Below are 21,635 nucleotides of genomic sequence, written 5' to 3'. Positions count from 1 at the left end.
TCTGTTTGTGGATGGAATGCAGTGAACGACTGCAACGTAGTCCGAAAGTTGTCAAACAACACTCTCCAAAAATGGGACGTGAACTTCGGATATCTATCTAAGGTGATTATCCGTTGAAAACTACCAAATGGCAAACGAACAAGCAAGCCATTCCCCTGGCTATGGTTGTCTGCTTGCATGGAATGAGCATGTAGAACATACTGAATCTGTCCACAATAGTTGTGCACTCTGTGTTTCTAGATTCAGATGATGCGGGAAGAGGGCCTACGAAGTCCATACTGATGTTGTGGAAAGGTCTCTTCGGAATAGGTAAAGGCTGAAGTAACCCTGCTTGTTTTGTATGTGGAACTTTCACTCTTTGACATATCTGGCATGTTTGGAAGTGGTGGTAGACATCCCTTCGCATTTTGGCTAGTAAAATGACCGCTATAACTTCTCCAGTGTACTGTTGATACCTCTATGACCTTCGACAAGAGAATCATGGGTATCATGGAGAAGTACTTGGTGCTTTTTTTTGAGTATAAATAGGCGTTTCTTGTAAAATAGCCGGCCATCGTGTATATTGTAGTGGCTTGGTTTTGAATTGAGGGCCAACTAGTACTTATTCCCGCATTCTTCCGAATCCGCATATCGTGTCCTCATGCTTTCTAAGTCCTTTTTTTGAATTTCTAGCACAATGGACTCCTGCAAAGTTTGAATTGTGTCTTTACGACTTAGAACATCGGCAACGGGGTTATTCTTACTAGGGACGTATTTAATTATTACCCAAATTTTTGGAACAATTGACTCCATCTGGATTGCATGTTACGCCATTGGGAATTGGACATGGTTTGCAAACATTTAAGTGCCTGGTGATCGGTCTTAGTTGGGAAATCTCTCCCGTAAAGGAAATATTTCCAATGCTTAATAACTGTCATCACCCCCAATAACTCCGTCATACACATAATAATTCTTTCGGCTGCATTCAACTTGCGGGGCTATAATAAGCCACTAGCCTACCATCTTGCAGTAAAACAACTCCAATGGCTAGGTTACTAGCATCGGCGGTAATCACCTCGAAAGGATCATCCCATGATGCCAACTTCAAGACTGGCGACTCAGAGTCACCTCGAAAGGATCATCCCATGATGCCAACTTCGAGACTGGCGACTCAGAGAAAACTTTCGTGAATGCCTGGAATGCCTCTAAAGCCTTGCTTGTACGGACACTTTCTGGCGACGAGTCTTCACATCCTTGAGCAAGTTTGTGAGAGGTGCTACAAGGTCAAAAAACTTGTCCATATGTGTAATGTAGGCTTGACAAAGACCCACAAATGATCGGATATCTTGGGCTATCTTGGGAATATCCCAATTGAGAATGGCCTTTACCTTTTCAAGGTAGAGGCTAATACCTGATGAGCCAATGATGTATCCCAAGTAATGTATTTCCAGTACTCCAAACTCACTCTTCTTGGCATTGATAAGCAACTCATTGATCTACAAGAGTTGTAAAAGTTTTGCCACATCTCGCTCATGCTGCTTTGCAGTCCTTGAGAAGATAAGGATATCATCTAAAAAGATGAAGATGCATTTGCCAATGAGATCTTGAAAAACCCGAGACATCATCTTGTTGAACATCGATGGTGCATTGGTGAGTCCAAAAGGCATTGCCACAAACTTATAGTGGCCTTGCTCGGTCTTGAAGGCGTTTTTTGAAATGTCGGCCTCCAAGATCCAAACCTGATGATAGCCACTCTTAAGATCTATCTTAGAGAAAAATTTAGCACCATTGAGTCGTTCTAGGATGTACTATATTCTGGCCATGAACTGCTAGCTTGTTTAGCGGCCTGTAATCCACACATAAGCATGCGTTTTTATTCTTCTTTTGGTCAAATAGGATGGGAGTGGCAAATGGGAAGGAGAAAGGCCCGATAATTCCAGCCTAGAGTAACTGGGATAACTGCTGCTCCAACTCACCGTCCAATACCTTAGAAAGGCGGTAGGGGAACTTGCTGGGAGGTTTTGAACCAGGAACCAACTCTATGCAATGGTCCTCAGGCCTATTGGGTAGGAGGTCGTCTCGCAACATAATGTTGTTGTATTGAGACCACAGTTACAGGAAACGTTGGAAAGGCCTACATTTGTTGGCTGAAACAACGTTTCGCCCTGGTGACATGCCGGGAACAGTGGGGAAACGTCTCTTGCTGGCCGAAACAGCGTGTTTTTGGCATTTCGGGCTTGTGAGAAACGTTTCGCATGAAGCGAAACGGCCGTTTCAGGTGGCAGCATGACACGTGGCCCCAAGCTACAAAAAAACCCCAAACAGGCACGTGATCCAAGACGCCCAACGTACACGTTAAAAACGACCAAAACGGGCTAGGCACCTTTCAAGTCTTTTTTGAATTGTGTGGCCCGTACAAAAAACGGAGATAAAAAAAAGCCCAAATCGTCATCGAAACAGCAGCAGGTGTGAGGAAAAAAGAGAGCCCAAATTGGCGAAGTTAAAGTCCCATTTTTCAGCTCTTATTTCCTTTCTTTTTTCCACTCCCTCTGCACTGCACATCCTTCCCTTTTCTTTCCATAACCTTTGCATTGTTGCACAATGCACATTCTCCCCTTTTCTTTTTGTGTTTGCCCCATCCCCATTCTTGCAGGCATTTCTTTGCTTTGTCACTCTCATGGCATATAGGTAGCCACATCTTGAGAGAGAAAATGAGAAGGAATTCACCCAGAGTGACTATTGGTGGCAGTAGGTGGATATTGTTAATAAATATGACTCCAAGAGAGGTGGGGCAAAAAGATTTCGTTGTTGACATTGTGGTCTGGAAAGAGGTGGCTGTCCAAAGGGGGTTGAAGCCCATTTGCTTACCTTGCTAGGGTTTGGCATAGGTAAATGCGAGAAGATTCTCCAACAGATGCACAAAGAATGGAACAGGAAGCTTCACTTCTTCCCCCTCCACCAAATACTCTGCGCAAGAGGATATAAAAGTGCTCCAACTCAGCATTTAGCTTGTCATGGAACTCGTGTAAGTGCCACATTTGGCCATCCACCCACTTCTTTTGATGCTGTATCGTCTCTTGGGAGTGATTGAAGCTCATCTGATATGCCTACACATGCTCCTCCCAAAGGAAAGGCTAGGCAGTCCACTCTTCACACAGCATGGCATCCACAAAGAAAGGCACAGGTTGATGTTGTTGTAGCACACTTTTTCTACTCTTGTAGGATCTCTTTTAATGTTACCCGCTCACCATTCTTCAAAGAGATGGTGGCTAAAATTGTAGCATTTGGTGGGGCATACACTTCACCCTCTTATGATGCCTTGAGGGAGAGATTGCTTGAGAATGAGAGAACATCCATCAATGAAGCCCTTGTACCTGTGAAGGAGAAATGGAGCACATATGGGGTCTCTTTAATGGTTGATGGGTGGAGTGATATACGCAGCCATTCATTGGAAGGCGTTCTTGTAGCATGTAGAGGGAATCCACTCTACATAAAGTCTTCAGAAGCTGGGGTGAGACAAAAACAGCTCCTGTGCTTTGTGAGATATGGAGTGAGGTTGTTGAGTATGTGGGTCCACAAAATGTGGTTCAATTTGTTTTAGAGGGTGAGAGTACCAACAAGGCAACAAGGGCATTACTGGAGCAGAGATACCCGCACATTACACCGTGAGTGTTCATCCGGCTGGAGGTAACTTCCAGTGATGCCCTCCTTAGGTTTTTCCTCGGGTGTTTTCTTGGGCGTGGAATCTTTCTTATTGCTCGATTGACCCTGAGAATTTTTCTTTTGGTCCTTCTGGTCTTTCTTGTTCTAAGCCCCCTTACCCTGTTTGGATGACTGCTGGGTAGATGACTGTTGCTGGGTTAGGACTAGACTGTACTTGCTTGGGCTTACCTCTGTTCAATATTAGTTCCTGATTTTGAGCGAGGGTCAGTGCCCGTGCATAAGTCTGAGGTTCAAAGTCTCGGACTGGGTACCTAATGTTTTTGTAGATCTCTAATGCACTGTTTCAACTTGTCTTCTTCTGATATACCCAACTGCTGGGCCATGGTAATGACCTTGTTGGAATAGTCAAAATAGGGGAACCACTTTAAGTGAGTTTGTAAAACTCAGCCTCAAGATTGGTCATATACCACGGTGGAAGAAAACGGGCCTTAAGGTAAGCCACAAAAGTAGCCCAGTCAAACTGATAGTGGCCTGTTAAGGGGTTTGTGTGAAGGTGAGACCAATGCTGCCACCAAGTAACAGCTTCCAGAGTGAGTTGAAGTGCTACCACATGGACTTTGTCTTGTGATAATGAATAAACTGAGTAACAACAACATGATCACACTTACCATCATACTTACTAAAGTTCGGTGAAGTTTGAATGATGGTGGTGGTTGGGGTGGTGGATGACAACGGATTTGGAGCCATCATGGGGAGGGATGCTAGAATTTGTGCCATCGTTTGTTGATGCTAGAGTTGCATAGCCTCCTTGTTGAGCTTTTGTTGGTACTCTCGGTCAGCTTCTTCCCGATGGCATTGGTCTTTCTCATACTTGCGTGTGGCTTCCTTATCCCTTTGTTCCTCCGTACGTCTTGTTTTTTTCTTCTTTGTCTTTTCTTCTTGCTTCTTCACATCTTTCTGCGTATTTTCTTCCTTGTTCCTCCAGACTGAAGGACATTCTTTCCAGATCTGAGAAACCTTCTTTGGGCTTCTCTTTTTCTGCTGCAAGCTGCATCTTCAATGAATTGATTTGCTCCATCATTATCTTGAGGAGCTCTTTTGTGCTTGGTGGAAGTGAATTTTCTTTGGGTGTGTCGCTTTGAAGGCTTTGTACCTCCAGAACCTCTTGCTGGCTTTCTTCTTGATGAGATGTCCCTCTCGACATGGTGGAGGCTTGGGTGGGTTTTCTTGATGGCTGTATTACATCCACTGGATGCTCTCAGTTCTTTAGGTAGCCGAGTTGGGTCATCAACTTGATGCTCTGATACCAATGTCACATGCACTGAGGTTGACCGTATCCTCAGTCAAGCAATCCCTACCAAAAAAGGAAAAGCGTGAATCTCTCCCATGAGGCTCGCTCCAAAGGGTGTAAACCCCCTTCGCGTCCACCCTTCTTGTTTGAAGGTTGCTCAACCATATTAAAATCTCCTCCCACTATCCAATGATCAACCTTGGGAATGACATTTGTAATGGTGTCCCAAAAGGCCACCCTTTCACCTCTCACGTTAGGTGCATAGATATTCAAGATACCCAATTTTTGACCCTCATGCATGATCAAGATCCACTGCGCTCTAGCAGGGATGACAACACCGTGCCCAATAACATGAGGTATAATAGATGCTGTGAGCTGGTCGGGCTGAAGCTCCCGCCCCTCCTTGCTCGCGCTACTTGCACACCTGCGCCCCCCCGCCTACCTGCCTGCTCGCCCCCTCGCGCCCCCCCTTGCCCCCCTCGCCTGCCCTCGCTTCTGCGCCCCCCTCCCTCGTTGTACTGCCCGCTGCCCCTCCTCGCCTTCGCGCCTCCCCCTTCTTTTCGCGCCCACCTCCCATCTGCAGTGCCCCGACCCCCCCCTCCGCCAGCTTTTTCTCCCCCCCACCCCTCTTGCGCGCAGCTCCCGCCCCCCGCCCCCGCCCCCCCCCCCCGGGCTACTCCTTCGCCACTTCGCCCCCCCCTCCCTTTTCTTGCTGATTTCTGCCCCCAGGGGGGTTTTTTCCTTTTTCTCCGGCCTTCGTCTTCCGCCTCTCTATGTGCAGCTTGGTTCTTGCAGGATCTCCGCTTTCGCCTCGCCTTTGCCATAGCTTCAGACTCTGATGAAGGCTCCTTCCGCCTCAGAGGGACTCCCCTGCAGCCCCCTCGCCCGCCCCTGAGGACACCCCCATCCCCTCGCCCCAGTAGAGGGGAGATCCGGGATCTTCTCCAGGCCCGCCTTCTTGCAGATGTGGGCAAGATCCTGGACGTACAGCTACTGGGCTGTGGACATTACCAGATCGAGTTCGAGACCGCCCAAAGCGTGGCCAAGGTCCTAGCCATGAGTCCCCTTGACATCAGGGGTGCTCGGGCTTTCTTCAGACCTTGGCAGCATGGCTTTGACCCAGCAGGCCATTGTGGATCGAGGGATCATTGTGCCTGGTAGAGCAGAGTATGTCATTCTGAGGATGCATGATGAGCTATTGGGCGTGCTCAACGTCTACGCGCCCAACCATGCTAGTGCCAGAGCAGAGTTCTGGACCCAGGTTACGGATGCATTGCCAGAGGCCGCACATTGGTGTGTCGGGGGAGACTTCAACATGCTTGAGGACCCGGCCGATAGAGTGGGAGACAGTGATGTTACAGTGCACGGCACGGAGCTTGCAGCTTGGGACCGGTTTCGCATGTCACTGAGGATCACTGATGCATGGCAGCATGGGGCCTTCTCCCGCTCTCAGGACAGTCTTAGTTTCTCTCGGTCGGATCGCCGGCAGGGAGGGACTAATCTATCACGGATTGATCGCTTTTATGTGGGCGACAGGTTAGGGGAGCGAGGGGGCTCCGTCGGCATTCTCGCTGGCACCTCATTTTCAGATCATGCGCCAGTTATCTTGACATTGGAGGAGAGGACACGGGAGCCCAGCTTGCAGTTGAGGATCCCAGAGAGGGTACTTACAAATCGCAGTCTCGCTGAGGACATTGAGAGGATCTGGCATGATAGTCAGTGCTCTGACCAGGATGCAGCAAGCCAGTGTGCCCAGGGACTCATCGAGCTCACCTCTTTTTTGCACGCTGTAGCTTTGACACGGCTGGGAGAGATTCGCGAGCGGGAGCATCGGCTGAGACGCAGCCTTGCTTCGCTTCAACGCCTTCAGGAGCAGCAGCCTGCATGTGAGTGGGTGGCATCCCAGCTGAGCCAGGCATGCCAGGAGGTTAGAGAGGCAGAGGAGCAGAGACATGAGTTTTACTATCGTGGCCAGGCCTCTCAGTGGACGCAGCTTGGTGATAGAGTGACTGGGGAGTTTTTTGAGATTACTGGACCCCGCCATGCTCGAGCAGGAGTCCGTCAGCTTGGGAGGCCGGACGGATCGGTAGCTACTGAGCCCGGGGAGATCAGCGCCATTGCCACTGGGTTCTATAGAGACCTGCTTTCAGCAGAGCCAGCCACTGAGCTTGCAGACAGACTATGTGGGCCCATGTGCAGATGAGGGTCACAGATCGTATGCGTACAGTTCTTGGTGCACCTCTTTCAGAGGTTGAGCTTGCTGAGGCCTTGAGGGTCCTGCCGCGCCATAGTTCCCCAGGGGAGGACGGACTGACGCCGGCCTTTTTTATGCGCTATTGGGACCTTTTGGGGCCAGGCCTCCGCAGGGGCTTTCAGTATGTTTTGGACACTGGGGTGATGCCACAGAGCTTTTCAGAGGGCTTGATCTTTCTTATCCCCAAGGGGGAGGGAGTATCAGATGATATTCGGCATTGGAGACCTATTACGATCCTCAATACTGTCTACAAGGTCTTAGCAAAGGCCTTGAGTTTGAGGATCCAGCCCTTCCTGGGGGAGTTGATTCATGCTACCCAGACAGGATTCGTCAAGGAGCGCAGTATCCTTGACAACATCTTCTTGGGGAGGACTTGGTCGTGATGCTTCTCGATTTTGAGAAGGCATACGATAGATTTGATTGGGGTTTCTTAGAGTGCACTATGCTTCGCCTGGGCTTTGAGCCAGGCTGGATTAGAGGGGTGGCGGCTCTGTATTCCACAGCTCGTAGCCAGGTGTTGATTGCAGGAGGACGTGGGCCGAGTTTTGAGCTGACCAGATCAGTCCGTCAGGGGTGTCCCCTCGCCCCTTTTCTCTTCTTTGCGGAGGCTATGAGCATGTATTTGACGGCAGAGGAGGTTGGTTTGAGAGGACTCCAGCTCCCAGTCCGGGGGGAGGACCTCCTCGAAGCTGAGTTTGCTAATGACATGGGCTTATTTTTGCATGGCCAAGAGGCCAATCTTCATCGGGCAGAGCAGTCGCTCCAGGTTTTTAGTGCAGCTTCGGGAGCATTGATCAATTGGTGCAAGACAGTGGCCTTTTGGATCAGCAGCGCTCCCACTCGGCATCGAGCCCGGACCCCGGTTTTAGATGGATTCCTCCTGGCACGGCAGTGCGGTATTTGGGATGCCAGATTGGACTAGATTTGTCACCTGAGCAGCAGATTGCCCCGCTTCTTGTGAGCATTCGGAAGAAGCTTTTGTATTGGAGTACAGCTTGACTATCCTTGGCTGGGAGGGTGGTGGTGGCAAATCAGGTGCTGTTAGCGACCATGTGGTACATTACGTCTTGCTGGATCTTCTCGAGCTCTTGTAGCAGCCAGGTATAGAGGCTGATTAGGAACTTTCTTTGGTCTGGGCGGGACGGTCAGCCAGCCCAGGCAAAGGTTGCATGGGCAGTTATTACACTTCCACTTGCTCAGGGAGGCTTGGGCATTAAAGATCCAGTCGATCAGACTAGAGCCTTATTGGGGAAGCTTATTGTACGGGGGCTGCTTCGAGGCGCAGAGCCGTGGAAAGAGCTTCTCTTGCAGCGGCTGCAGTGTAGGAAATATGAAAGCAAGAGCAAACTAGAAATGAAACGAGAACACAAATAAAAGACAGAGAGTTACCTTGAGATGAGTGTAGACAAGACACAAGATTGATACTTTCATCGATGTGACACCCACAATATATAGGTGAGAAGTACAAGATAGAGTAGACTGACTTATGGGACAATTATAGAGGTGCCACATGGCACTAGACTCAAGACATAAAGACTCAACTGAAACTAGACTAGAGAAATCGTACACCTAGTGTGCACTTACTTCCAACACCCTCCTTAAGTGGACACTAGGAGGAAGACAAAAAGACAAGACTATGACATGACAAAAGATAAGACCAAGACAGAGAGACTAGACAAGGATTGAGAGACAAGCTAGAAGACAAGATGGACAAGACATGAGAGACAAAAGATCCTGAGACACCCCTCCTCAAGTGATATCCGCATATGGGTCCACAAGGGTAGGAACAAGAGTGGATCTAAAACAAGACACAGTCAGATTGATAGACAAATAGACAGACAGACAAGACTAGATAGACAGAAGACTGACTGTAGACCTGACTGTAGACAAACAGATGTACCTTGAAGACATCCCCTCCTCAAGGGCAATCTTGCCTCTTGGGTAGGGACAAGAGAGAGGTCAAAAAGCATAATGAGTAAGACACTAGAACCCCTTGACCTACATCATCGGTGGTCAAAGTGGTAGACAAGAAAGGTGAAGTAATCAGAAAGCCCACTCCTCATCATGTGAGGAATGAACAGCAAGATCTGCTGATTGAGATGCTGCAGCAACATGGGCTGAGGTAGATGCAGGGGCTGATGTAGAGGTTTTAGAGTAGCAATCCTTCTCCCGGTGATTATCACGGCCACAAATGGTGCATGGATGAGCCTTGAAGCAGTCCTTCTCCATATGATTAGTTTTTCCACAATGGGTGCAAGGCTTTCTTACCTTAGAACCTCCTTTCTTTGCTAAAAATGCAGTGTCAGTTACCTTTTGTTGTTTTGTTCTTTCCTCTTCTTGGAGAGCATTGATGATACCTTCAAGAGTAGGATTATTGTGATACTTGAAGGTAGTGACAAGAGTAGCATAGGTGTCAGGTAAGCTTTTGAGAAGCACAGCAATAGCAATATCTTCGGAGATGGGGGACTTCACTGATGCAAGCTGAACCATAAGACTGCGAAAATAATTGACATGAGAGGCTATAGTAGCTCCCTCCTGCATATATAGATCAAAGAATGAGATCATAAGTGCAATCTTAGAATTTTTAGAGCGGGGTCCAAAAAGGGTATCCAAAGTGATCCATGCTCGAGAAGCAGACTGTATGTCGGAGATGTGATGAATGTAATCATCTCCAAGACCGAGCAAGATGATAGCATAGGCTTTGTCATTCTTGGCAGTGGGAGCATATGTGATAACTTGCTCAATGTCAGAATCTTCGGGAGCAGCATGGTGAACAACGTCCCAAAGACTTTCTTTCATAAGATGGCACTTGATTTTGATTTGCCAAGTATGAAAGTTGGACCCATTGAATTTGTCGATAGACATGAGAGAATGAGTAGAAGAGGCCATGTGGGAAGGTCTTACCTCTTGCTAAAATGCAAGGGCAGTGTCTATTCCCTTACAAGATTGCAGAAATGAATGAGAGAAGAGATCCAAACTGTTTTTAGAAGCCGGGTCTCTCACCACTTGTCAAGGCCATAGCATGTGACAGCCCATCGAAGCATGAGGAACTAGCAGTTTGCAGATATGAGGATAAGAAAAGGACTGACCAGCAAACTGAAGGAGACAATGCACAGTATCTTGTAGACTCTTCAAAAGGAAGCGATGGCAGAACTAAATGCAGCAAATAGCTCGTTAGGAGGAAAGTCGATCTGCAGCTTCTTCTAGATGATGCGCACCCTTGAGTCGATGAAGAAGGCAACCAAAGGAGAACAATACAGCGGGCTGCATGAGTCTGAACAGGGTGGACAGCAAGAAAGTGGGCGGACAGAAAATTCAGGCCGGCGGGTTGCTTACTGATATGACGAGCTGCATGTGTAAAACTAGAGGACAGAAGCGAACATATAGAAACGGTGAAATACAGAAAAAAACGTGAGGCAGCAACAGCAAAGGCGGCGGCCAACAGCAAAGGCGGCGGCCTGTTCTGAACCAAGTGACCGCAGCAAGAAGAGGGGCAGTCGCTCACAGGAAACAAGGGCAAAGATGAGGGGAGCTAGGATAAACCTGCTCTGATACCATGTAGGAAATATGAAAGCAAGAGAAAACTAGAAATGAAACAAGAACACAAATAAAAGACAAAGAGTTACCTTGAGATGAGTGTAGACAAGACACAAGATTGATACTTTCATTGATGTGACACCCACAATATATAAGTGAGAAGTACAAGATAGAGTAGACTGACTTATGGGACAATTATAGAGGTGCCACATGGCACTAGACTCAAGACATAAAGACTCAACTGAAACTAGACTAGAGAAATAGTACACCTAGTGTGCCGCTGCTTGGTCGACTTCGTCAGGGCCTGCTATGGGCTATGAGATGGAGCAGGGCAGTCAGGCCATCAGCTTTATTAGGGGCCAGCCTCGCCTGGTTCCGGCACCGGATTACTCGTCCGCCAGCTGGACACAGGAGAGGGATTTACGATGGGAGCTCCTCAGCAGCCTCACCATCTGGTTCACCTGGAGGGCCCGGTGCTTCACGGCCTTTGAGGGGAGATTGGAGCCACCAGCAGAGACTGTTCGAGGGATTTGGCAGGAGTTGATCCACACCCTGCGAGGACAGTACGACCGCATCCGGGGAGACTCGGATGAGGCGATCTTACGGCGCCAGGCCTTTCATACCACTTGGCGCTGCGGCCCGTTCTACACCCTACACACGGGATCCCCCCGTTGGCACTACAGGCCTCCTGTTTGGCTCTTCCCCCCCCCCATTGTATGATTTAGCCGTTCAGTCCTTTAGACTGATGTTTGTATTTTGCAGCACCTAGGGAGAGTCTCCCGGGCTGCCATGATGTATTCACTGCTCTTCTCTCTGTTAGGAGCAGGAGAGATCTCTTTTGTAGCCCTACGGGCGTTTTTTACATAACTAATGAAAGGATCTTTTCTCGGAAAAAAAAAAATAGTACACCTAGTGTGCACTTATTTCCAACATGCAGGCTCGGGCTCCCCCAGTAGGGGGCACTTGGGCACCAGAGATTCGTTGGATCTTCATAGAGATTAGGAGGACAGGCCTCAGTAGAGGATGGGAGGACAGATTTGCTTTGAGCATCCTGAGAGCTTGGGAGCTGCTGAGACCGGGGCTCTCTTAGCGATCTCCTTCTTGTGTTGAGGAGCGGGCCAGACAGCCGCTCCCCAAGCCCATGGTGGACTACCTGTCAATCAATGGATGAAGCCCCTTATTGTCCCACGAGCACTCAGTGACATTCAACATTGTGTTTGGGGATGCATAGAGGCCCAAAGGATACGACGTAAGATTGTGTTTCTTTGGTCTCGTGTTGGGAGAGGATCATACTATATTAGCTGGGGAGAAGTTGTGCTGCTCACTCATTCGGGACCTCATGTTTGATGAAGGAAATTCAGCAGATTGTGCAGTGTATGCTATCCTTGGAAGGGTCCACACCTGACCTTGGAAGGGATCCCTGACTTTCCTTTCTGAGCAAATCATTTGGCAATAGATTCAATTGCAAACTTGGCAGCTTTGCAGGTTCAAGAACGATTGGATAGAAATGCCACCTGTACTCAGTCTGCAGCTGAGTACAGGTCCATACCTGACCTTGGCAGGGATCCCCGACTTTCCTTTCTGAGCAAATCATTTGGCAATAGATTCAATTGCAAACTTGGCAGCTTTGCAGATTCAAGAACTATTGGATAGAAATGCCACCTGTACTCAGTCTGCAGCTGATTTCAACACGGTGAAGGAGAAGATCACATTATATTGCTTGGATCCCTAGCCCTAAGGCACAGAGAAAGAATGGTGAGTTATTTGTCGAGTTATGTTGGCATTTACCTTGTACCTTTGCATTTTCATACTTGTGAAGCGTCTGCAAGGGACAGGCTATGAGCCATTGGGAATCCCAAACTGTTGTTGTTGTTAGTGAATCTCTTTTAGTGTTTTTGCTTCCCTTTTTTGCTGTCCAGATGTTAAGTTCCTAAACTTTCCAATCAAATTTAACATTTTTACAAAAGTACTTGACATGGTGAAGCATATTCACCCATTTCATGATGTTAACCTTCTTGACAATTTCACTTTAGCGCACAGCTTTTATCAATACTTTGATCTTTCTCTCTCCATACTTTTACATGATTTGTTCTCTACAATTGTGAATCAGGACGTGGGGCTGCAGAAAACTGTTGTGTTTGGGGCAACAGCACACCATCGCATTACTCTGGCTCAAGGTCAACACTTGGTTGAGTATCTTGAGGATCTTGATGAAGAGACATCAGGCCTAAATTTTGAATTATGGAGTGATGTTTTGGATGTGAGAAACAAAACACACAGCAATTCAGATTTTAAGTGCCAGGGCTCTGTAATGACAAAAAATAACCACAAAACACACCTATTTTGTTGCGGAGAAGAACACTTAGACTCTTGTACAAAAAGGAAAGAGAAATGCATTGGCACTGCAACACTACCGATGCATGAACTTCTCGGTCTGCTGAAAATGACATTTCAGAATCGTTTATCAGTGAAGGTAGTTTTATGGATAAGAAAAAACCCCGTTTGACTTGAATTTTGAATTTTATCTTGAAATTTGCATTTGAACCAAGCTATGTGTGCATGCACATGCATCCGTTCAGAGTTTCTGGTGGTTATGTAGTATTGCAATGTCTATGCCTGCATTATCTTGAGCTTTTTGTTTACTCGGATAACTTCTTGATAATTGATTCATGTAGATAAGAAGGCTGTTCGATCTACCAATCAAATTTAAAAAATGGGTGAACTTCCATGCAACAGAGCCAAAGTTGACTGTACAGGTTGCATATGATATGATTGAACTTGCAGAAAAGCACTTGTTGGATGGAACTCTCTTTAATAACTATGGTACTCCTGCAGAACTACATTTTCCATTGCAAGCAACTTTGGAGGTGTTGGTTTTGGAATTAAAAGATATCCAGGTACCTCTTTACTCTCCCTCTCTCTTGACTCACGGGTCAGACAGTACGATTGTGAATTTACGACATTGCTCTTTGTATAGAGTTTCAAGTGGAGACTATCCATACTGAAAAGACTGTGTTGATTGAGCCATGCAAGGCCATTGAAGGTGATAAGGCCTTCTTGTCTGTTACGGAAGTCCAAAGTTTGAAAGTGCAACAGATGACGAGCCTTAAAGAACATTCAACTTACATGCATCAACCCAAACTGTGGCCACCTGGCCTTTTCTTATTCTTTCTATCTAGTGTGTGTGTGTGGGTGGGTGTGTGTGCATGCATGGGTTTTCTAAGTCTAAACCGCTTCCGTTGACTTCTTATGACTGGCCAAGACACATTATTTCAGCAGACCACCTGGTTAGACATTTGGGATATCCATTGGCATGGTATATGTCTACGCAGGATACCATTCTTTGGGTATTGAACAAATCGAAGGTCAAGATAGCATATTGGAAGCTTTCTACATGGCCTTTACATGTGTGTCTCAGAATTGTTCATCGACCATTATGGCATATGTGCAATTTTACTTGCCATTGTTGATTTTGGCGTAAAACTAATATTGCTACTTTTATGTTTGATGCCTCATACAAGAGCGTTGCGTCTTCTGAGACGATCTTTGGTCTGCACACCTAAAATTCATTGTGGACTAAATAATACTTGATCTGCATTATTATCTCTTGGCAAGAAAGGCCACCATCATTCCCACTTTTTTTCAACTTCGACAACCATGGCCATAATGCTTGCAGACGTGTGCTTTCATCAAGACTAGAACTTATGGCAATTGGCACATTTCTCATTGGGAGGTAGTGCTTAGTAAATTTGAAGGAAAAATTCTGGGATGCCCTTATGCACGTTCCCTTCTTCGTGATTGGAAATTAGCTTTGTCTTCTATTCAGTGGCATGGTAGAGATCCTCTGACTGGGAATTCTCTTCGATTGGAAAGCATTCATTGGTCTTTGGTGCTTCCTTAACCACTTGTAGTTTAGGAACCAGGAAAGGCTTGCTTTTTGGATTCCATTGGAGTTAACATTGTGGTGGATGTCGTAACAAAGGAGGGATTTGTGTTGACTTTTCCACAGGCCTGTTTGAAACATAACTTGGGTTTGCATCATGGATGAGTGGAAAACTATTACTACGCTATTGTGGTCTATTGAACCCATCCCACCCTTGGATGATGAGGACAGACTTCATGATTGGCAACTTGTTAGTCATACCAGTTCTCTTCGATTGGATGCGCTTTCGGCAAGTAATGTGTACAAATTATTTCTTCCTTCCCCGTGGATCCAGCCTCTTGCCGATACTTTATGCGAAATAGAATACTAAATGGTGAAAACATAGGCTTCAAGTAGTCTGGGGTTGTAAGTTGTCTCTCAAACAATGTCTATTCTTTTTTTTTTCCAGAAACAAGATCCTTCTATTAGTTAATAAAAAAATAGCCTAGAAGGGCCAAATACAAACTCACTTCCATATACACAAAAACAACCTCGAACGACTAAATACAATCTCGCCTCCATGTATGGAGTGAGGACCAAAGAACAGAAGGGGAGAAAGAATGCACTTCTCCTCCGGCTGGCAGTTATTTTAGGAGAAGGCTATCTGATACAAGGGGTGACGGAGGGAATAACCACATAGGTGGTTATAGTGCCAAGCATAGTTGTCACAGTATGAAAATACGATACTGTACGGGAATTTTTGGTACGATATGAAATTTCGAATACCGTACGATAAACTACTTTTTTTTTTAACACTTACAAACTATGGAGCTTCAAGCTTGAATGTGAGGGAAGGTTGGGGGGGAGGAGTCTACAGTGCTTGAGGAACCAAAACATGGAGATGTGTCTTGAGATGTTGAATCTCCCAATTGTCTCCAAAAAAGAACCTGCATGGGTAATGCAATACCAAAGGTTTCCCAGTGTAGCGTTTATGACTAAGGGACCGTTCTTGCACAAATACGAGCAGTGCATCTGGGGTGATAGGTTTAGGGACTCCTCTTTAGATCAAAATGGCCATGTCCAAATCTTCTCCCTCGTACATAACTTGAAAATCTGACTGTCTAGCCTACCTATACCAGGGATCTCCAAGTGATGTAGCAAGATTCTCTCATCCTACCAATATAGTGTACACTACCAGTCTACCTTGCTAGATTGTTTAGGTCTCTTAGCAACTCCATATGGAATACTGAGTGGACACGAAAGTTGCGAAGTATTGCGGGCATTTGGGATCTTCGTTAAGTAGGATTTTTTTTTTTTTTTTTAGCATTTGGAATTTTTTTCTCAAGTGTGGGAGGGGGGGGGGGGCTTGTACCATATGATATCGTATCGTACGAACCGTACGGTATGAATGGGTTTATACCGGTACGAGAAACAACTATGGTACCAAGTGGGCTCACCACCTCTATCTGTGAGAAAAGGACCAGGTCGCCACTTTCAGGAAGGCTTCTTGACGCTTTTCAATACGCTCAGAACCACCCTGAATGACCATGGAGGGTATGAATGATGTTGAGCTAGATGCTCTTAATGCACTCCGCAGGTGGAGTGTGACTGCCTTCAATGACTTCGAAACGTCTATTCTTTTTTTTTTCCCGATAAAAGATCCTTTCATTAGTTATAAAAAACGCCCGTAGGACTACAAAAGATCCTCTCCTGCTCACAAGAAAAACAGAGCAGAGAACAAAGCAAGGCAGCCAGGGAGACTCTCCCTAGGTGCTGAAAAGTACAAGTATCAGTACAAAGAACTGAGGGGCTATATCATACAATAGGAGGGGGGAAAAACCAAACAGGTGGCCTGTAGTGCCAACGGGGGGACCCCACGTGTAGGGTATAGAAGGGGCCGCTGCACCAGGTGGTGTGAAAGGCCTGGCGCCGCAAGATCGCCTCATCCGCCCCTGATGCGATCATACTGTCCTCGCAAGGTGTCCTGCCAAATCCCCCGAACAGTCTCTGCTGGTGGCTCCAGTCTCCCCTCAAAGGCCCTGAAACACCGTGCCCTCCAGGTGAACCAGATGGTGAGGATGCTGAGGAGCTCCCATCGTAGATCCCTCTCCTGTGTTTAGCTGGTGGATGAGAAATCCGGTGAAGGAACGAGGCGAGGCTGGCCCCTAATGAATCTGATGGCCTGGCTGTCCTGCTCCGTCTCATAGCCCATAGCCGGCCCTGACGAAGTCAACCAAGCAGCGGCACCCCACGTATACATACCCTCTGGAGAGAGGGGGGCCAGAATACGCAGCATCCGCAGCCAAATCTGCTGCGCCTGAGGGCAGTCCCATAGGCAATGTCTCTGTGTTTCCATAGGGTGGCCGCATTGGACGCAGGCCGTCGGAAGACCGTTGTAGACAAGCCAGGTGCCAACTGCTGAGCCCCTATGGGCGACCAGCCATTGGAAAGTCAAGATCCTGCGGGCCTGTCAACTAGCCCAGAGCCGGGCCCAAAAATCCTCCATGAACTCCTGTGAGAGTCCCTGTAGCCGCCAGTGCCCCGCCTGCAGCTGGAGAGACCATCCTCCTCGCCGTCAAAATATGCCACCCCAACCGAACAATATACTGAAAAAAGGTAATCTCTGTGGCCTCAAGGGATGCATAAGGATCATGCCACTCGTACTCACTAGGGTCCCACTGCAGCCGGGCCAAGGGGCGCGCTGCATATGCCCATATGCGCCAATCCGGGAGCACATCTGCAGGGTCTGGGTCAATATGCCACTTTCGAGAAGCAGCGGCCACTACCCGTATCCTCTGAAAGGTGCACTCTGCATCCAAAGGTGACTCCACCTCCACTCTCTGAAGTCTGCCCTCATCGTGAATCTCATAGTAGAGGCATCTGCCATCCTCAGTGCAAGCTCTGACAGCAATCAGGATCTCCAACTCTGTAAAGGCTCCCATCCACCGTGGGGCCACTAGCTCGATAGGCGTGAACCACTCCTTTGTGAGTGCCTCCTTAATGTCATCCCTCATAATCAACCCCCCTCTGAAGTGACTCAGCCTCTCCACCTGGATCTCCTTTGGGAGACTGCAGAAGGCCTGCCAGTCTCCAAAGCTACGTGCTAGGCCTGCTTCTGCCAAAGGTCCCCAGGCTAGACGAGGTCGAGAACCCAGCATATGACCCTGCTCTGTGCGAACCGCTGGGCTCCAGATGAGTGGCTGTCTGGCCCGCTCCTCAACACAAGAAGGTCGCTGAGAGAGCCCCGGTCTCAGTAGCTCCCAAGCTCTCAGGATGCTCAAGGCAAATCTGTCCTCCCATCCTCTACTGAGGCCTGTCCTCCTCATCTCTATGAAGATCCATCGAATCTCTGGTGCCCAAGTGCCCCTTGCTGGGGGAGCCCGAGCCTGCAGCCGCTGCAAGAGAAGCTCTTTCCAAGGCTCAGTGCCTGGAAGCAGCCCCCGAACAATAAGCTTCCCCAATAAGGCTCTACTTTGATCGACTGGATCTATAATGCCCAAGCCTCCCTGAGCCAGTGGAAGTGTAATAACTGCCCATGCAACCTTTGCCCGGGCTGGCTGACCGTCCCACCCAGACCAAAGAAAGTTCATGATCAGCCTCTGTACCTGGTTGATGCAAGAGCTCGAGAAGATCCAGCAAGACGTAATGTACCACATGGTCGCTAACAGCACCTGATTTGCCACCACCACCCTCCCAGCCAAGGATAGTCGAGCTGTACTCCAATACAAAAGCTTCTTCCGAATGCTCAGAAGAAGCGAGGCAATCTGCTGCTCAGGTGACAAATCTAGTCCAATCTGGCATCCCAAATACCGCACTGCTGTGCCAGGAGGAATCCATCTAAAACCGGGGTCCGGGCTCCATGCCGGAGTGGGAGCGCTACTGATCCAAAAGGTCACTGTCTTGCGCCAATTGATCAATGCTCCCGAAGCTGCACTAAAAACCTAGAGCGACTGCTCTGCCCGAAGAAGATTGGCCTCCTGGCCATGCAAAAATAAGCCCGTGTCGTCAGCAAACTCAGCATCGAGCAGGTCCTCCCCCCAGACTGGGAGCTCGAGTCTTCTCAAACCAACCTTCTCTGCCATCAAATACATGCTCATAGCCTCCGCAAAGGAGAGAAAAAGAAAAGGGGCGAGGGGACACCCTTGACGGACTGATCTGGTCAGCTCAAAACTCGGCCCCCGGCCTCCTGCAATCAACACCTGGCTACGAGCTGTGGAATACAGAGCCGCCACCCCTCTAATCCAACCTGGCTCAAAGCCCAGGCGAAGCATATTGCCCTCTAAGAAACCCCAATCGACTCTATCGTATGCCTTCTCAAAATCGAGAAGCATCACAACCATGTCCTCACCAAGAAATCTAGCTCGGGCCATCGCCTCCCAGAAGGTGAAAGTGTTGTCAAGGATACTGCGCTCCTTGACGAATCCTGTCTGGGTAGCATGAATCAACTCCCCCAGGAAGGGCTGGATCCTCAAACTCAAGGCCTTTGCTAAGACCTTGTAGATAGTATTGAGGATCGTAATAGGTCTCCAATGCCGAATATCATCTGATACTTCCTCCCCCTTGGGGATAAGAAAGATCAAGCCCTTTGAAAAGCTCTGTGGCATCGCCCCAGTGTCCAAAACATACTGAAAGCCCCTGCGGAGGCCTGGCCCCAAAAGGTCCCAATAGCGCATAAAAAAGGCAGGCATCAGTCCGTCCTCCCCTGGGCAACTATGGCGCGGCAGGACCCTCAAGGCCTCAGCAAGCTCAACCTCTGAAAGAGGTGCACCAAGAACTGTACGCATACGATCTGTGACCCTCATCTACACATGGGCCCACATAGTCTGTCTGCAAGCATCCCGAGCCTCGGTGGCTGGCTCCGCTGAAAGCAGGTCTCTATAGAACCCAGTGGCAATGGCTCTGATCTCCCCGGGCTCAGTAGCTACCGATCCGTCCGGCCTCCCAAGTTGACGGACTCCTGCTCGAGCATGGCGGGGTCCAGTAATCTCAAAAAACTCCTCAGTCACTCTATCACCAAGCTGCGTCCACTAAGAGGCCTGGCGACGATAGTAAAACTCATGTCTCTGCTCCTCTGCCTCTCTAACCTCCTGGCGTGCCTGGCTCAGTTGGGTTGCCACCCACTCACATGCAGGCTGCTGCTCCTGAAGGCGCTGAAGCGAAGCAAGGCTGCGTCTCAGCCGATGCTCCCGCTCGCGAATCTCTCCCAGCCGTGTCAAAGCTGCAGCGTGCAGAAACGAGCTAAGCTCGATGAGTCCCTGGGCACACTGGCTTGCTGCATCCTGGTCAGAGCACTGACTATCATGCCAGATCCTCTCAATGTCCTGAGCGAGACTAGGATCTGTAAGTACCCTCTCTGGGATCCTAAACTGCAAGCTGGGCTTCCATGTCCTCTCCTCAAGTGTCAAAATAACTGGCGCATGATCTGAAAATGAGGTGCGAGCGAGAATGCCAACGGAACCCCCTCGCTCCCCTAACCAGTCGCCCACATAAAAGCGATCAATCCGTGGTAGATTAGTCCCTCCCTGCCGGCGATCCGACCGAGAGAAACTAAGACTGTCCTGAGAGCGGGAGAAGGCCCCATGCTGCCATGCATCAGTGATCCTCAGTGACATTCAAAATCGCTCCCAAGCTGCAAGCTCCGTGCCGTGCACTGTAACATGACTGCCTCCCACCCTATCGGCCGGGTCCTCAAGCATGTTGAAGTCTCCCCCGACACACCAATGTGCGGCCTCTGGCAATGCATCCGTAACCTGGGTCCAGAACTCTGCTCTTGCACTAGCATGGTTGGGCGCATAGACGTTGAGCACGCCCAATAGCTCATCATGCATCCTCTGAATGACATACTGTGCTCTACTAGGCACAATGATCCCTCGATCCACAATGGCCTGCCGCCATACATCTGCAATGACCATGCATACTCCTCCCTGTCCACCCAAAGGACCAAACCCTGTAGACCAAAAGGTGTCCCATCTACCACGCATCACCGAACCATATCTCCGGATCTTGCTCTCACCCAAGTGGTGCTCCTGCATCATCAAAATATCAATGCTGCCACCAACCAGGCATCTCTGAAGCTCCTGCCTCAAGCAACCACGATAGCGTATATAATGTGCTCCGCCAAGACCCTGTACATTCCATGAGATGATCCTCATGGATGACCTGCTGAGGTGGATGCTGTCTCAGCTGTACGGCGGGCCTTCGCAAGCGGCTTGGATGGAGAGTAGTCCCCATCCGAGCGGCTGCGAATCTGCCCACCCGGTGTACTGCAAGAATCATGGATCAGGCGCCAGTGGCTGTGTCCCATGGCGACTGCCTCCCGCTCAGACAGAGCAACCTCGTGTATACATATATATCCAGGGTCGCGTGCTAAGTCTGCCACTATGCGAACGACCAAATGACGAATCCCTGAGGCATCCACACTCCCGGGATCCAAGAAAAAATGAGCCAACTCCCATCGTCGGCCTATCACATCTGTCACCTCCAGATCGCTCTCATGGTGAGAAAACTCAACTGCCTGAGTCTTCAGAGTGCTAAAAGCGAGCTCCAGAGTCCACTCCCGGTCGCATGGGCCATAGAGAGGGAACGAGAAGGCCACCGCTGAATCAAGTGCCTCCTCCCCACGGGCCGGAGGAATCACTACATGAACTCTGATGGGTGTTGGCTCATGGGGGCCCTCTGCTCCAAAAATCCGTGTGAAGGAGTAATAAAAAGCCTCCGAGCGCTGTCTAGTGCTGAGGCGACTCAGCCGACTGCGGATAGATGATATCCGTGAAGCCCGAATCGGCATGGTAAGTCTCCTCCGGACTGCAGGTGAACGCCAGGGGACTGCCAGGGCCTCCCGGGGAGCTGAGGCGGGCAGGGGGGGGGGAGGGGGGGGGCGAGGGGGGTGGAGAAGGAGCCGCTGCCGAAACCGGAGAGGGGACCGGAGGAGGCGAAGGTGGAAGCGAGGCGGTAAGGGGGGACGGGGGTGGGGGGGGTGAAGGAGGGGGTGCTGGCATCTCCTAGTCCTCAGTCGTCGCAGGGGTCTCCTCCTGGAGGGGAGCAAAGCT

General features: G+C 48.9%; 1 protein-coding gene across 8 annotated transcripts in view; it reads left to right on the top strand.

The window, feature by feature from the left end:
• LOC147636671 (uncharacterized) overlaps positions 1-21,635 on the top strand; it is a 147,341-nt gene that overhangs the window by 53,643 nt on the left and 72,063 nt on the right. For 4 of the 8 annotated variants that reach the window (XR_015266189.1, XM_086800147.1, XM_086800148.1 and 1 more), the window contains exons 6-8: positions 12,835-13,197; positions 13,400-13,480; positions 13,560-13,621. Coding sequence is in view for 7 of the 8 variants with exons in the window: in XM_086800147.1 (XP_086656273.1) it covers positions 12,835-13,197; positions 13,400-13,480; positions 13,560-13,610 (495 nt within the window). In the remaining variant the exon portion in view is untranslated. Of the gene's footprint in view, positions 1-12,834; positions 13,198-13,399; positions 13,622-21,635 lie in introns of all 8 variants that reach the window. The other 4 variants (XM_086800146.1, XM_086800145.1, XM_086800144.1 and 1 more) reach the window with 1 other exon arrangement.

Source organism: Cibotium barometz, chromosome 7 (genome assembly GCF_041138505.1).
Source record: "Cibotium barometz isolate CiBa-2024 chromosome 7, ASM4113850v1, whole genome shotgun sequence".
In the NCBI taxonomy this organism is placed as follows: domain Eukaryota; kingdom Viridiplantae; phylum Streptophyta; class Polypodiopsida; order Cyatheales; family Cibotiaceae; genus Cibotium; species Cibotium barometz.
Note: the sequence above shows the minus strand (reverse complement) of the source record. Positions and strands in the feature narration are given on the sequence as shown.